The sequence below is a fragment of the Eulemur rufifrons genome, chromosome 1, assembly GCF_041146395.1.
Source record: "Eulemur rufifrons isolate Redbay chromosome 1, OSU_ERuf_1, whole genome shotgun sequence".
Classification (NCBI taxonomy): domain Eukaryota; kingdom Metazoa; phylum Chordata; class Mammalia; order Primates; family Lemuridae; genus Eulemur; species Eulemur rufifrons.
Window position 1 is genome coordinate 31,067,309 of NC_090983.1, and position 17,408 is coordinate 31,084,716.

At 36.5% G+C, this 17,408-nt stretch overlaps 1 protein-coding gene across 1 annotated transcript in view; it reads left to right on the top strand.

The window, feature by feature from the left end:
- The window catches only part of C2CD6 (C2 calcium dependent domain containing 6), a 130,660-nt gene that overhangs the window by 36,392 nt on the left and 76,860 nt on the right, over nt 1-17,408 (top strand). The window contains exons 7-10 of the mRNA XM_069474219.1: nt 76-144; nt 2,190-2,269; nt 9,463-9,606; nt 16,521-16,626. Coding sequence (XP_069330320.1) covers nt 76-144; nt 2,190-2,269; nt 9,463-9,606; nt 16,521-16,626 — 399 coding nt within the window. The remainder of the gene's footprint in view (nt 1-75; nt 145-2,189; nt 2,270-9,462; nt 9,607-16,520; nt 16,627-17,408) is intronic.

The window sequence follows — 17,408 nt, forward strand, 5'->3', positions numbered from 1 at the left end:
AATATCACTTGCTGTCATTTCTCCATTAAAATGTCATTCTGATCAAACAGTAAAATAAATTTGCCATACGTTTAGTTTATTTGCAGGTTGGAGGTGGAATTTATGTTCTCCTATGGAAACTTTGGTTATGGATTTTCACATCAGGTTTGTTCTCTTCTATTCTAAAATTATTCTATAGCTCTTCAGTCAAATCATCCTCTTCTGAGCCTCTATTTTATCCAGTTTGATAAATTCTTTAAAATAAATATTCTCCACCTTCTGACCTTTAGGCATACAGGCTTTTCTTCGGCCTAAAGAAAATGAGACTTTACCATTATTTATTTATACATTTTAAAATAATCTTTTATTCAAAATGTCTTTATTATAAAACTTGCTTTTATTTGTATGTATACATACATGTTGATGTAATAAAAACAAAATTATTTTAAGTATTCAAGAAGTTAGTGTGGATTTTTGTGTCTAAAAATATTTATTAAAAATGGAATCATTGATGTTATTGAGATAATATTTTATACTCTGACCTCATATGTTCCTTTTCTCCATGTTTATTTCAATATCTGGTGTTATTTTAAATTGCCTTGATTCAAGAGAGTAATCCCCAAAGAAGATATCTTCCTGGCTTTGATTTGCCCCTTTTAATTCACTACCATATATCCATGTTGCCATGAACATTTTTGTGTACTAACCCGTGTCCTTTTCTTTCATTATGTCCTTAGGCTAGATTCATAGAAAGGAAAGTCTTGTCCTAAACAATGACCTTTCCAAGGAATTATTCTAGAAAAGTCACACCAATATATATTCTCACTAAGTGTTTGAAAAAACTCTTGTTATCCCTGGGTATTTTAACAATTTGAGGGCATTAAAAAATCCAGTCCCATTAATGCTGCTCTTATGTAGGGAAAATGACCTTTATACTTTGCATGTAATCTTTCATTTCTAGTTTTTGCTACTTTTTTTTTTTTTTACAGTCTTGGGTGTTTTTTAATTAGGATTTGAGAGTGAAGACATCAGTCTTAATAAATGAGCCTATTGCTATGGTAACTGAGAAATCCCTGTAGTATGTTTTTAAATTTTGCCTGTAATATATTATAATGGTTTTTAATACATTTTGAATCAGAAGTAATATACAGATGAAAGACACAGGGAACAAGCTTTTATTTTTTTCCTTCTCTGCTTTGATTTTTTTTTTTTGGAGACAGGGTCTTACTCTGTCGCCCCAGCTAGAGTGCAGTGGCATCATCATAGCTCACAGCAACCTCAAACTACTGGCCTCAAACGATCCTTCTGCCTAAGTGTCCTGAGCAGCTAGTACTACAGGCGCTCATCACCATGTCCACTTAATTTTTTCTATTTTTAGTAGAGATGGAGTCTTGCTCTTGCTCAGGCTGGTGTGAAACTTTTGACCTCAAGTGATCCTCCTGCCTTGGTCTTCCAGAGTGTTAGGATTACAGGCATGAGCCACCACGCCTGGTTTCTGCTTTGATTTTTTTTTCTTTTTCTTCTGCCTGTTTTCTTTATTTCTTATCATGAATTAGGCCTTATAGGGACCCCTAAATTGTTCACTCTTTTTTGTGACAGTCATGGCTTATGAGCACCAACTTCAGAGGTAGGTTTTGTGTCTGATCCTAAGTATAACATGTAACAATAGCCATTTTTAAGGAGATACATCCTTTTCAGATAAAGCTGGGTAAATATCATTTTATATAGGTGGAATCTACTAAAAACAAGATACGGATGTATTGTATGGAGAAGAATTGTATACATAAAAAGAGTTCAAAGCAAAACTTGATTTTATGTCTATGAACCTTTTGGTTGATATAGTCCCCTACTTACCTATCATGGTACTATAAAAAGAGCGCTGCACTGGGGGCAGGTAAAGCTACATTCAAATTCTGACTTTGGCCTATTGTGTAACCTTGAACAAATTACTGATTTTCAATATCATCTGTAAAATAGGCACAGTTATCTACTGTGTAGACTTATTAAGATGATTGAATATAATTAAAGTTAAAAATGCTTGGCAAATATTCATTACTAATAAATGTTAGTTTTTTTCTTTCCTCTCTTCATTCCTTTTCTTCTTACATGTGTCACTTAAGACCTATTCCATAGACCTGGAGTATTAATAGTATTAGAGTGAATTGTAATTGTAACTAAACAGTGTTAAATTATATTTACATTTTTTTCAGTTAAAACCTTTTCAGAAAACTACTGAGCCATCCATGTTTATGAATACTACGCCACCTCCAGAAAGAATAGATCCTGTGACGTAAGTATTTTAAGTCTCGTTAATATGGTCAGATCATGTGGCATTTTAAAAAGTTTAATCCACTTGATGGAGCATTTTGGTTATTTTAAGAAGCCCCCAGGACATGGCCAGGATGGGCTATACTCCAGGGTGAAAAGAGCAGTGAATTGTTTTGCTTAGTAAGGTAGGAGAAATTTTGAACTTCTGGGTATAACTCTTTTAGAAAGAGGAGGTGGGGAGGTCTGGAGATAAGAAAAAGAAGAGAGGGAATGCCAAATTCATGGGTGAAGGAGAGAGGAGAAGGGTAACCTAATGAGGAAAGTTGGCTAGGGAGATATTGCTTTTGGGAAAAAAGGTAAGGGACTTTTAAGATCAGAGTGTCTGATAGGTGACAATTTTCTGCTCTCCAGTATGGTACGGTTACCTTTACCTTCACACCACTCCAGTTGTTATTTCACCAAGTTATCAGTAAAAAGTCTGTGGTAAAAAAAAGTCATAAGTAAACCAAAAATAACTTAAAATATTGTATGCCAATCAATCTTGAAATTACAACAATAAAAATAAATAAAAGAAAAATGAGCTCCTGAGAAATAGATTTAATCTATAGTGTTATCCAAGAATAAGAAATGGAAAAAGTTGAAATGGTATTCAGGAAGTTAGGTATAGGATGAGAAATTGTGTTCTGAAGTGCTTATTTTTCTGTAGTCTCACCAATAGTGGATATTATTAAAATACACTTTATCCATTTGATGTCGATGATTTATTGAAATAGTAAAGCTGAATTTTTTCCTGATGTTTATTGACTTTTTTCCTTCTCCATCCATTAATTAAATAAACATGTATTGAATGTCTGCATTGCAAATGCAAAGACAAATTAAGCCTGGTCCTTGCCCTCATGTGGCTCATGGTTTAATGCAAAGATTACATGTAAAAGAAAAAAAATGATTACAATGCAAATGGAATAAGAGCCCTCCTACAGCCAAACATAAAGAACTATGGGACAGCCAAGGAGCTTCTAATTCTTCTCAGAGGAGTTGGGGAGGATAGTATTGTCAAGTATGGTTCCACGAAAGGAAGTGTTTGAAGTGAGACTTGAAAAAATGTTAATAGTGCATCTGACTGATTTTGGAGGGGTGAGGTGACATATTCCCAAAAAGGACACATTTGTAAAAGCAGGGAGCTATGAAAGGCCATGTTGTGTTGGAGAACAGTGAGTTGTTAGCTGTGAGTGGCTAAGATTATAGGAGCAAGGAGGAGGGCAATGGGGGATGAGCTGGAGGTAGGGCAAGATATGGTGATTAAGTGTTCAGGCTCTAGAGCCAGACTGCATGGGCTCACATCCTGGCTCTGCCAGATACTAGCTGTGCGACCTTGGGCAAGTTACTTAGGCTCTTTGTACTTCATCTATTGAATGGGATAAAAATTAAAACTACCCTGTTGAATTACTATATTGATTAAATAAGTTACATATAAAGCACTTAGAACATGGTAGTGAATAGTAAAATGCTTAATTAGTTGTTAGCTACTTACACAAGTAATAAATATTTTATCGTCACCATCATCATCATTGTAGGTTTATGCTTCTTATATGTGAGTAAATTTTACTCCTTTGAGTCCTCAGGAATGTGCTACACTCCAAAAGAGCTATTTGAGTTTTCTAATTTACACAGACAGAAATCTGGAGAACATGTGTAGGAATGGATATTAAGAGTATGAGATAATGGTGGAAGTAAAATAAAGTTGGATCAGGCCGAATTCATTGATATGGCCTCACTAAGAAGAGCTTTTGCATTTAATATTGTAGCTTGGGGAGTTAAAGAGGGCTCGAACAGCTTGTTTAGTTGGATGGCCAAAACATCAAACAAAAGGTGACCCATAGTTAGTTAGAAATGCCAGATTAATGTAGAGGAAGGGATTCAAAGGCTTAGAGAAATTATAATATTAGAATGGGTATGCCATTTAAGATCTACTCACCCATCCTGGGAGGGTCCAGAAAACACACATTTTACCATGACTGTGAGAAATGAATTTGTAAAGGATGCCCTGGCATCCTTGAAGAGCTCTGTGATTTTTCTTCTCTGTGGGTAAGACCTTACAATTAGAACTGCAGTCACTGATGGGAAAACTTAAATGCAATGGGAATGACTAGATCCCAGGGTGGCAGGAGCCAAGTGAAGGGACTCAACTGTCAAAGGCAAGGTGGCTGTGGTTACCGTAACAGACAGTAGGGTCAAAGCAGCAATCAGTATAGTCTTACTAGGGCAGACCTATGGTGTTGGCTAGTTGATCATGGTGTCCTAGAAGTGAATAGATAGGGAGCCTGTTAAATTCTTACTTGATCTGTATAAGCAGAAAAGTTCTAAGTTGAGTGAGCTAAGTGTAACCTGCATCATAAAACAGAGAGTCATGGCTCTTCATTCAAGTCCCAGACTTGAGCCAGTTTACAAACCCAGAATTCCTTGAATGATGGGGAGGTCAGGTCCCTCACAAAAGGACCCTAGTGTACTTCCAAAAAACTATACTATTAGTCTTTCTCCCAGCCTTCCTCAAAAGGATCTATGGCCTTTTACCATGGTAACTGTGCATTGGGGAAAAGGGAACAATCCAGGCTTTTGGGGACTACTAGACACTTGCTCTGTAATGACACTAATTCCAGAAGACCCTTAATGTCACTGTGGTCCAGCAATCAGAGTAGGGACTTAGAGAGCTCAAGTGATCAATAGAGTTTTAGCACAAGTCCATCTTACAGTTGGCCCCATGGGTCCCTGAACCCATCCTGTGGTTATTTCCCAGTTTTGGAATGCATAATTAGAATAGATATACTCAGTAGCTGGCAGAGCCTCACATTGGTTCCCTGATCTGTGGAATGAAATCTATTATGGTGAGAAAAGGCAAGAGGAAGCTACTAGAACTCCCTCCATCCAGGAAAATAGTAATCAAAAAGTAATACCCCATGGATGGAGTACAAAGATTATTAGTGTCACCATCAAGGACTCAAGAGACACAGGGATAGTGATTCCCACTGCATCTCCTTTCAGCTCCCCTATTTGGCCTGTGAGAAAGACAGATGGATCTTAGAGAATGACAGTGGATTATTGTGAGCTTAACCAGGTGATGACTGTAATTGCAGCTGCTGTATCAGATGTGGTCTCATTGCTTGTGAAAATTAACATTTCCCCTATTACCTGGCATGTAGCTATGTATCTGGCAAATGCTCTTTTCTTCATACCTGTTACTAATATAAAGACCATCAGGAGCAGTTTGCTTTCAGCTGGCAAGGCAAACAATATACCTTCACTGTCCTAATTCAGGGGTATATCAATTCTTGAACCTTGTGTTGTAATTTAGTTCCCAGGGATCTTGATCGCCTCTTCCTTCCATAAGATATCACACTGGTCTATCACATTTATGACATTATGCTGATTGGACCTAGTGAGCAAGAAGTAGTAACTACTCTGGACTTACTGGTAAGACATTTTTATATCAGAGAGTGGGAAATAAATCTGACAAAAATTCAGGGGCCTTCTACTTCAGTGAGATTTCCAGGGGTCCAGTGGTGTGAGTGGTATGAGGTATCCCTTTTATGTTAAAGGATAGGTTGTTGGATCTCACTTCTCCTATAACAAAAAAGAGATACAACTCCTAGTAGACCCCTTTGGATTTTGGAGGTAACCTACTCTACCTTTGGGTGTGTTAATCTGACCCATTTACTGAGTTAGTCAAAAAGTTGCTAGTTTTGAGTGGGGCCCAGAACAAGAAAAGGCTCCGTAATAGGTCCAGGCTACCATGCATGCTGCTCTGCCACTTGGGCCATATGATCCAACAGATCTAATGATGCTTGAAGTATCAGTGGCAGAAGAAATACTGTTTGGAGCCTTTGGGAGGCCCCTATAGGTGAATTGCAGTGAAGGCCATTAGGATTTTGGAGCAAAGCCCTGCTATTCCCTGCAGATAACTACTTTGCTTTTGAGAAACAGCTTTGGCCTGCTACTGGGCTTAGTAGATACTAAATGCTTAATCATGGCCCACAAAGTTGCCATGCAACCTGAGTTGTTCATCATGAACTGGGTGTTATCTGACCTACCAAGCCATAAAATTGGGCATGCACAGCAGTACTCCATCATCAAATGGAAATGGTATTATGTGATCAAGCCTGATCTTACTCTGGATACAGATTTGCCTTTCCTACATGCAATGCTTCTACTAAAACTACTATCCATGGACTTACAGAATGCTTACTCATTATCATAGTATTCCACACAGCATTGCTTCTGACCAAGGAACTCACTTCACAATGAAAGAAGTGCAGCAGTGGGCCCATGATCATGAAATTCATTGGTCTTAACCATGTTCTCCACTATCCTGAAGCAGCTGAGTAGAACTGTGGAATGTCCAGCCTTTTGAAGACTCAGTTATAGCTCTAGCTAGGTGGCTTGCAGAGCTGGAGCAAAGTTCTCCAGAAGGTTGTATATGCTCTGAATCAGTGACCAATATATTGTGTTTTTTTCTCCCATAACCAGGATTCAGGGGTCCATAAATCAAGAGGTGAAATGGGAGTTGTACCACTCCCTATTACTCCTAATGATCTAGTAACAAAATTTTTGGTCTCTTTTCCTGCAATTTTATCTTCTTCTGGGCTACAAGTCTTAGTTCCAAAGGGAGGAATGCTTCCACTAGGACATGCAACGATTCCTCTGAATTGGAAGTTATGACTGCCACCTTGCCACTATGGGTTCCTCATGCCTCTGAATCGACAGGTAAAGAAGGGAATTACTACATTGGCTGGGTGATTGATCCTAACCACCAAGGGGAAATTGAACTGTTACTGCACAATGGAAGAAAAGAAGAATGTATCTGGAATATAGGAGATCCCGTAGGGCATCTCTTAATATTACCATCCCCTGTGATTAAGGTTTCAATGGAAAACTACAACAGCCCAATATAGGTAGGACTACTCATGACCTAGACACTTAAGGAATGAACGTTTGGATCATGACATCAGGTGAAGAACCATGACCAGCTGAGGTTAATGCTGAAGGCAAAGGAAATACAGAATGGGTAGAGATAGTTATAAATGCAAGCTATCACCATGTGACCAGTTTCAGAAATAAGGACTGTAATTGTCATGAGTATTTTCTCCTTATGTTGTTATGAATATATTTTTGTGTGTGTATATGTGCAAAGATCTTTGTTTTCTTCCCTCTCTTATCCCCTTATGTAACATAAGATGCATTGAAGTTATATCATATTATTTAAGTATTATTAACTTTACATTGCAATATTTATGTTTTGAGATATCAAGGAGAAAAGTAAACATCACTCAAGAACTTAATCTCCTTTTCTGGGAAAGGAGTTAGTGTGTTTTTGGTTGTATGCAGGATAGTTGTTGTCATGTTAGGGAGAACAAAGACCTTGTTATTGTCTTCATTTGGTGATTAAGTATGGTGTAAAGAAATGAATATAGGTGCCAAGTTGACAAAGAGTGGAATTGTGATGGTTAATTTTATGAGTCAACTTGACTGGCCATAAGGTGCCCAGATATTGGTCAAAAATCATTTTGGGAGGAGGGCATTTTTGGATGAGATTAACATTTAAATTGGTAGACTGAGTAAAGCAGATTGTTCTCCCTAAGGTGGGCAGGCTTCATCCAATCAATTAAATACAATGAAAAGACTGACTCTCCTGCAAATAAGAGAGAATTCCTCCTGCATGACTACCTTCAAGCTGGGACATCAACTTTTTCCTGCCTTTGGACTCAAACTGAAGTGTCAACTCTTCCTTGGTCTCCAGCCTGCCAGCCTTTGAACTGGAACTACACTATTGGCTCTCCTGATTCTCAGGCCTTTGTACTTAGACTAGAATTATACCATTGGCTCTCCTGGATCTCCAGCTTGCTGACTAACTGTGCAGATCTTGGGACTTAGCAGCCTCCATAATTGCATGTGCCAATTCCTTATAATAAATCTCTTTCTTTATAATGTATATCCTGTTGGTTCTATTTCTATGGACAACCGTAACTAATACAGTGGAACAGAGGAACAAATTAATTTGTGAAATATTTAGAATGTTTAATCATGTCTCCTGCAGTTAGGAAGTGACTGATTAGAGATAGAAGATGACAGAAAGGGGAGAGGGAGGAGAGAAAGATGTTATTCACATTTATAGCCCTCTAGGTATATATCTGGTGCAGTTATTTCCTAAACCAGGGAATACTGAGAAAAGAGCATATTTGGAAAATGGGAAAATGGTGAGTGCTAGTTTGGACATGTTGAGTTTAAGGTGCTTACCACTATGCATAGTATGGAGTAGTGTTTAAGAATATGAGTTTTATAGTCAAAGAGACTGTGTTCAAATGTTAGCTCTGCCACTTACCAGCTATAAGAGCTTGGAGGGGGGAGTTGTTTAATCCCTTTAACCCTAGCTTTCTTTTATATGTGTGTGTGTGTGTGTGTGTGTGTGTGTGTATGTGTGTATATATATATATATTTTTTTGAGATGCTCTCACTCTGTCACCCTGGCTAGAGTGTAATGGCATCATCATAGCTCACCACAACCTCAAACTCCTGGGCTCAAGCGATCTTCCTGCTTCAGCCTCCTGAGTACCTGGGAGTATAGGCATATGTCACCACTCTTGGCTGATTTTTTCTATTTTTAATAGAGACGGGGTCTTGCTCTTGCTCAGGCTGGTCTCAAACTCCTGGCCTTCCAGAGTGCTAGCATTACAGGCATGAGCCAATGCTTCTGGCCAGCTTTCTTACATTTAAATTGGGATCTAATAATTCTCATTTCATAGGTTTGCTGTGAAAAGTGAATGAGAAAATATACATAGCCATATTAACACAGTGCCTGGCACACAATACATACCAAAGAATTAATAGATTAAAAAAATGAAATACTCAGGAGATAGAGATTTGAGTCTAAAGATCGGGAGAGAGGTCTGCGCTCAAATATTTTCTACTGCTCATTAGAACTTCAGATCCTTCTCTCCTTTCCCATCTTGCTGCCTATGACCTTAGTAGTGAGGATAATCAAAGGAGTATTTCTCTGGGTATCTGACTCTTACCTTCCTTCCTAGTTCTGTCTTCTGATGGCCCAAGGTAGATAGGTAAGCTAAAAGTGTAAAAGAGAGAAGGATTCAAAAGTGATAGTTGCTACTGATTTTAGAAGTGGACTTCTGTATAATTTCAATATTTAATTTTATCTCTATTTTGCAGAAATGTTATTATGCCACAGCCAATAGAATATCCAGCATTCTTATCCCCAGACTTGAATGTTACTGTTGGGACTCAAACTGTGCGCTCCTCCAACCAGCCATCTGTAGTAAAACTTGAAAAACTTCAGCAACCACCTCGGGAAAGGTAAAAAAGTATATGTTTTCATCTTACAGGTTATTTGTATAATCTGTTAATTTCTCCCTTGAGACATGGGCTTGCTGTTAGTCCAGAAACTTTCATTATGGTGCTATTTCATGAGTTCAGAGATTATTCCTGATTTTTACTTATCAAATTTAGGTATTTTGTTTGAAAAGTCAGTGTTATGACAAAAAATGAGGTGAAAACTCATTTGTAAAGGAGAAAGCATAATACTTGCTCTGTTTCCTTATTCAACAAGGTATTATATAGGTCTCTTATGCTTTTTTCTATATTTCGCCTCCTTTTTTCTCCATGTTTTTTTCTCTGATTTATATTCTGGTACACTGGTTCTTTCTTCTTTGTTTCTGATCTGCTGTTAAACTAATTGAATTCTTAATCTCAGTTATTTTCTTTGTCAGTTTTGGAATTTCTCTTCATTTTTATAGTTTCCACTTCTCTGCCAAAATCCACAGCCTTGTCTTTTAATTCTTTGGACATACTAATCATTATTTTAGTCAGCTAAGGCTGCTATAAGAAATACCATAGACTGAATGGCTCATAGTTTTGGAGGCTGGGAAGTCCAAGATCTGGATGCTGGCTGATTTGGTTCCTGCTGAGGGCCCTTTACCCAGTTTGCAAATGGCTGCCTTTTTGCTGTATCATCACATGGTTGAGAGAGATCATCTCTATCATGTCTCTTACCATAAGGGCACTAATCCTATTCATGAGGGCTCTACCCTCCTGACCCAATTACCTTTCAAAATCCTCACCTCCAAGTATCATCACAGAGGGGATTAAGGCTTCAACATATGAATTTTGGGGTACCCAAACATTTCAGTCCATAGCAGTTATTGCTATTTTAAAGTTCAAGTCTGATCGTTCCATTTTCTGGATCTTTTGTAAGTCTGTTTCTATTGTTGGTTTTTTCTCTTGGTTTTCAGTCAAATCTTATATTCTCATATCCCTAGTTGTTTTGACTGAGTACCAGACATTGTACTTGAAAATTTATAGAACTAATTTTAGGCTCTTGATTATAAATTTATATAGTAAAGGTATACATTTACATCTGGTAACCAGCTAGGGTTACAGCACTAGCAAGCTCTGATCACCTTAATTCAATTGAAATTGAAATGATTTGAAGCTTGGCTTTAGTTCCTGTGGCGGGGGTTGGGGGGGGGGGTTAGTCTTTTTCTGGTTAACTCTTATTCCTAGTGTCAGAACTGGAACTGGTGTGAGGCACAAGAGGCAACTAGGTCATAACATTTAAAGAGGCACTTACTCTCTTATAGCCCTTTGGGGTCCCAACTGAAAGTCTGGCTATTTGCCAGGGTTTCTCACCCTTAGAAAGCCCTGAACTCTGGTTTTTGTTCTCTCATCCTTGTATAGCTATCTATCTCAAAGCTCTGCTCAGCTTCTTAAACTCTTGGCCACCTCAAGGCACAAATGCTTTGAAGGAAAAATGTGCCCCAAATGATGGGCACAATGCCTATGGACTTTGTTTCTATCTGGAATCTTGGATCTGTAAATCCTTGCTGCCTTTATAACTCACTGATACTTTCAAGCAAAATTTTAAAAAATATTTGTACAGCTTTTTTAAGTGTGCGGTGAGGTGACTGATCTGAAGTAACCTAGTCCAGAAGCAGGACTCCTGACCATTTAAAAAATAATGTGTGTATGTGTATATATTTTTTTCTCAGATTCATAAATAATTCATAAACATAAGCTGAACGACCAAGGAACCGTTTTCTCCTCTAGTCTGTTTTATCCATTCAACAAACATTTATTGAATACCTAGTATATGCCAGACACTACTCTAGGTACCACCATATACAATGGTGATTTTAAAAATCATAGTATTTTTCCTCAAAGCACTTAGAGTATATTGAGTAGAGACAGAAAAAAGTAAACAAATATATATTAAATTATAAATTAAGAAATAAATTATGAAAGTATTAAAAAGATGGTAGAAAAATAAAGGTGACTAATTTTTATAAGAATTGTCAGAGGAGACATTTGATTAACATTAACGGAAGAAGAATTAGCATACCAAAGATCCAGAGGTGGGGAATTACTGTGTGAATATGTGTGAAAGCTAGATAGTAAGATAGTAGATAGTTAAATAGTTAGATAGTAAGATAAAAAGTAACTTAGATAGTAAGATAAAAAAAAGTTTGGCATATGCCTAGAAGAAGAATCAAGCCATTATAGATGGAGTAGGAAGCAGGGGGGAAAGTGGATTGAGACAGGATGGGTAGAGACCAGATTATTCCGAGCCCTATAGACCATATTTGGATTTTATTCTAAGAGAAATAGGAAGCTATTCTAGGTGTTTATATTACCTTTTTAATATACCATTTAATAAAAAAATAGATTTATCTATGATATTAATATTAATGTAAATTATATATGGCATAATATAATGCCATCAACCCTTACCTAACCTAACCCAGAACCCAAAACAATATGGATAATTTGTATCTACTTATGAGTTTCTCCCCTATCTCATCCTCTTGTCTATTTCTCAGAAGTTAACTACTTCTATGAATTTTATTTTTATTTCTTACCTTTTGAAAATTGCTTTTTAAAAAGATCATTTATGTAGAATGCTTAAATAATACATTATTTATTTTTGCTTACATTACTCACAATTTGTTTGTAAAATTCATCTATGCTGTTTCATGGCATTCCATTTTATGAATATGCTGTAATTTAATTTTCATTTATTAATGGTCATTAGGTATATTACTTTTGCTGCTTAAAAATTATCACAAACTTAATTGTTTAAAACAACATCAACTTTTTTCTCAGAGTAGGTCAGAAGTCGGGGAAGAGTGTGAATGGATTTTCTGTTCACAGATTTCACAAGGCTAAAATCAAGGTGTTGGCCAGCAGCATTATCATTTGGAGGGATCCTCTTTCAAGTTCATTCAGATTGTTGGAAAAATTCAGTTTCTTGTGATTGTAGGGCCTACAGCGGCTCCTTTTCTTTTTGCTGGCCTTCAGCTTCTGCAGGTCACTCTCAGATCCTAACTATGTGGCCCTATCATGGCATAGCAGTTTGCTTCTTCAAGGCCAGCAGGCAAATCTCAAAAACACACACAAAAGAGAAGGGCATTATGTGGGTAATGTATAACAGGGATGGGAATTTTTTTTTTTTTTTTTTTTTTTTTTTTTGTTGAGACAGAGTCTCACTTTGTTGCCCAGGCTAGAGTGAGTGCCGTGGCGTCAGCTTAGCTCACAGCAACCTCAGACTCCTCGGCTTAAGCGATCCTACTGCCTCAGCCTCCCGAGTAGCTGGGACTACAGGCATGCGCCACTATGCCCGGCTAATTTTTTCTATATAGATTTTTAGTTGTCCATATAATGTCTTTCTATTTTTAGTAGAGACGGGGTCTCGCTCAGGCTGGTCTCGAACTCCTGACCTTGAGCAATCCACCCGCCTCGGCCTCCCAGAGTGCTAGGATTACAGGCGTGAGCCACCGCGCCCGGCCAATGGGAATTTTTAAATGTAATTTTGTTTTAATTGACACATAACAATTTTACATTTATGGAGTACAGTCTGATGCATTGATACATGTATGCTTTGTGTAATGATCAAATCAGGATAAATAGCATATTCATTATCTCAAACACTTGTCATACCTTTGTGGTGAGAACATTCAAAAATCCTCTTTTCTAGCTATTTTGAAATATACAGTACATTATTGTTGACTATAGTTGCCCTTCTGTGCAATAGAACAACAGAACATATTTCTCCTAACTGTAACTTTGTACTCATTAACCTCCTCTTCCTCCTACTCTCCCTAGTCTTTGATAGAATATTAAAGAACTCAAAAAACTCAATAGCAAAAAGCCAAATAATCTAATTAGAAAATGGGCAAAAGATCTGAATAGACATTTCTCAAAAGAAGACATACAAGGCTAGGTGTGTTGGCTCACGCCTATAATCCTAGCACTTTGGGTGGCCAAGGAAGGAGGATCGTTTGAGGCCAGGAGTTCAAGACCAGCCTGGGCAACACAGCAAGATCCTATATCTACAAAAAATAAAAAAATTAGCTGGGTGTGATGGCCCACACTTGTAGTCTCAGCTACTTGGGAAGCTGAAGCAAGAGGATTGCTTTAGCTTAGGAGTTTGAAGTTGCAGTGAGCTATGATCCCACCACTGCACTCCAGCTTGGGTGACAGTGTGAGACCCTATCTCTGATAAATAACTACATACATACATATGTATGTACATATATACATACAAATGGTCAAAAGGTGTATGAATAAATCATCTATAGTATTAGTCATCAGGTAACTGCAAATCAAAACCACAGTGAGATATGACTTTACCTCAGTTAGAATGACTGTTATCAAAAAGACAAAAATAACATGCTGGTGAGGATATGGAGAAAGAGGTGGGAATTGGTGGGAATGTAAATTAGTAAAACTGTTATGGACAACAGTATGGAGGTTCTTGAAAAAATTGAGTTGATTTTTGTATTGAGTGAGAGTAGGGGTCTAGGGTCATTCTTCTGCATATGGAGATCCACTTTTCCCATCACCATTTATTAAAGAAACTGTCCTTCCCCCAATGAGTGTTGTTGGTACTTTTGTAAAAAATCTGTTGGCTGTAGATACGTTGATTAATTTCTGTGTTCTGTATTCTGTTTCATTGGTTTATTTGTCCGTTTTTAAGCCAGTACCATGTTGCTTTGATTACTAAAACTTTGTAGTACATTTTGAGGTCTGGTAGTGGTTGTTCATTTTGCTCAGGATTGCTTTGGCTATTTGGAGTCTTTTGTGGTTCCATACAAATTTTAGGATTATTTTTTCTATTTCTGTGAAGAATGTCATTAGTATTTTGATAGGGATTGCATTGAATATGTAGATTGCTTTGGGTAGTATTATCATTTTAACAATATTAATTCTTCTGATCCATGAGCATGGGATATCTTTCCATTTGTTTGTGTCTTCTTCAATTTTTTTCATCTGTGTTTTGTACTTTTCCTTGTAGAGGCCTTTCACCTCCTTGGTTAAATTTATTCCCAGATATTTTTTGGGTAGCTATTGTTAATGGGATTGCCTTCTTGATTTCTTTTTCAGATAGCTCATTGTTTATAAAAACACTATTGATTTTTGTATATTAACTTTGTATCCTATAATCTTACTGAATTCATTTATCAGTTCTAAGAAATTTTTAGTAGTGACTTTAGGTTTTTCTGCATATAAGATCATATCATCTGTGAACAAGGACAATTTGACTACTTCTTTCCAATCTGGATGTCTTTTATTTCTTTCTCTTGCCTCATTGCTCTGGCTAGGTCTTCTAGTACTATGTTGAATAAGAATGGTGAGAGTGGGCATTCTTGTCTTGTTCCAGTTCTTAGAGGAAAAGCTTTTAGCTTTTCACCATTCAGTATGTTAGTTGTGGGTTTGTCATATATGGCCTTCATTATGTTGAGGTACTTTCCTTCTATACCTAATTTATTAAGAGTTTTTACCATGAAACGATGTTAGATTTTATCAAAAGCTTTCCATCTAATATGATCATATGGCTTTTATCCTTCATTTTATTGATATATGTGATATATGATGTTTGTTAATTTGTGTATGTTGAATCATCCTTGCATTCCTGGGATATATCCCACTTGATCATGGGATTATCTTTTTGATGTGTTGTTGGATTCAGTTTGCTAGTATTTTGTTGAGGATTTTTGCATCTATGTTCAGGGATATTGGACCATAATTTTCTTCTTTTGTTGTATCCTTGTTTGGTTCTGGTCTCAGGGTTATGCTGGCCTCATAGAATAAGTTAGGGAGAATTCCTTAAGATTCCATGTTTTGGAATATTTTGAGAGAAATTGGTATTAATTCTTCTTTAAAGATTCAGCAGAATTCAGTAGATTCTGCACTTTTCTTTGTTGGGAGACTTTTTGTACTGATTCAGTCTCATTACTTATTTGTTGAGGTTTTCTGTTTCATAATGTTCCCATGAAATGAATTGGGAAACATACCCTCTTTTCCATTTAATCCTTATTAATTATATTTTTAGATTATTCAAGCTTTTTGAAATTTCTTGGATTAGGAGATAAATTCTTCTTTTCCCACTTTTTTATTGTGGAAGATAGCATACATGTACTGAATAATTTATGAAATATTTACATATAGTGTTATGGACTGAAGATTTATGTCCCCCCCTCGAAATTTATATGTTAACACCCTAATATCCCCAGTGTGATGGTATTTGGAGGTGGAGCCTTTGGGAGATAATTAGGGCTAGATTAGGTCTTGAGGGTGGGACCCTCATGATGGGATTAATGCCTTTATGAAAAGAGGAAGAGACATATGATCCATCTGTCTCTACTATATGAGGTAATGAGAAGAAGGACATCTGCAAAGCAGGAAGTCTACTCTCACCAGACACTGGATCTGCTGGCATCTTGAGCTTGGACTTCCCAGCCTCCAGAACTGGGAGAAGTAAATGTCTGTTGTTTAAGTCACTCAGTCTATAGTATTCTGTTGTAGCAGCCCAAATTGACTAGACATATATTTTAAATACCAAGAGTAATTGAATAACTTCTAAAACATGTATATATAGCTTAAGTAATAAGAAGGCCATTGCCTACATATTTATGATTCATGTTAAGAAATACAGCACCATTAATAACAGTAATGTGTTATGTGTACTCTTGTGAGATTACATCCCTCTACCGAACTGTCCTTGGGTAACTACTACCTTGATTTTTGTTGTAATCATTCCTTTTTCTTTGACTGTATCCCTAGACAATATATTGTTGGTTTTTCTCTTTTAGAACTTTTTATAAATGGATCATACTGTATGTATTCTTCTGTGAATTATATATATACTGTGAATTATATATATATTCTTCTGTCAGTAAATGCTTTCTTCATCCATAACTGATTTCTTTCTTTAGATTAGAAAAGATGAAAAAAGAATATAGAAATCTGAATACATGGATAGAAAAAGCTGGCTATTTAGAAAGCATTCTTACCCCAAAATTGGGACATAAAGATTCTAAGGTAATCGACTTAATACATTCTCCTATATATAGCTTTTCATACTTTTTATTAAGAAAGAGATTATGCTAATTAAGAGTGGTGATCAGATAATTGCTTTTTTGTTCTCTGTATATAAAACACTATTCATGGTTCATGCACTTTCCTATTTTGATAATGCACCATTCAATGCATATTGATAATTCATAAGTTTAATTTTTTAACAGCTTTATTAAGATATAATACCACACAATTGACCCATTTAAATTGTACAACTCAGTGGTCTGTAGTATGTTCACTGAGTTGTGTATCCATCACCATAATCAATTTTAGAACATTTTTATTACCCTCAAAAGCCACCCCGCAACCTTTAGCCAACACTAATTTTCTCATCCCTCCGCAGTTTTAGGCAATAATTAGCGTACTTTCTGTCCTCTATAGATTTGTCTATTCTAGACATTTCATATAAATGGAATCATACAATATATTGTTCTTTGTGACTTGATTCTTTCGCTTACCACAATGTTTTCAAGGTTCATCCCTGTTGTAGCATGTATCAGTACTTCATTTTTTTTTTTTTTTCTTTTTTGATCTCAACACCCAATGTCTGCACGTGGAAGTACTTCATTTTTTAAATCTCCAAATAACATTCCATTATTTGGGGTTGTTTCTACTTTTAAGCTATTATGAATATGCTGGTATTAACATTCATGTGCAAGTTTTTATGTGAACATATGTTTTTAATTCTCTTGTGTATATACCTAGGAGTGGAAGATGGATTATATGGTATTCCCTGTTTAAATTTA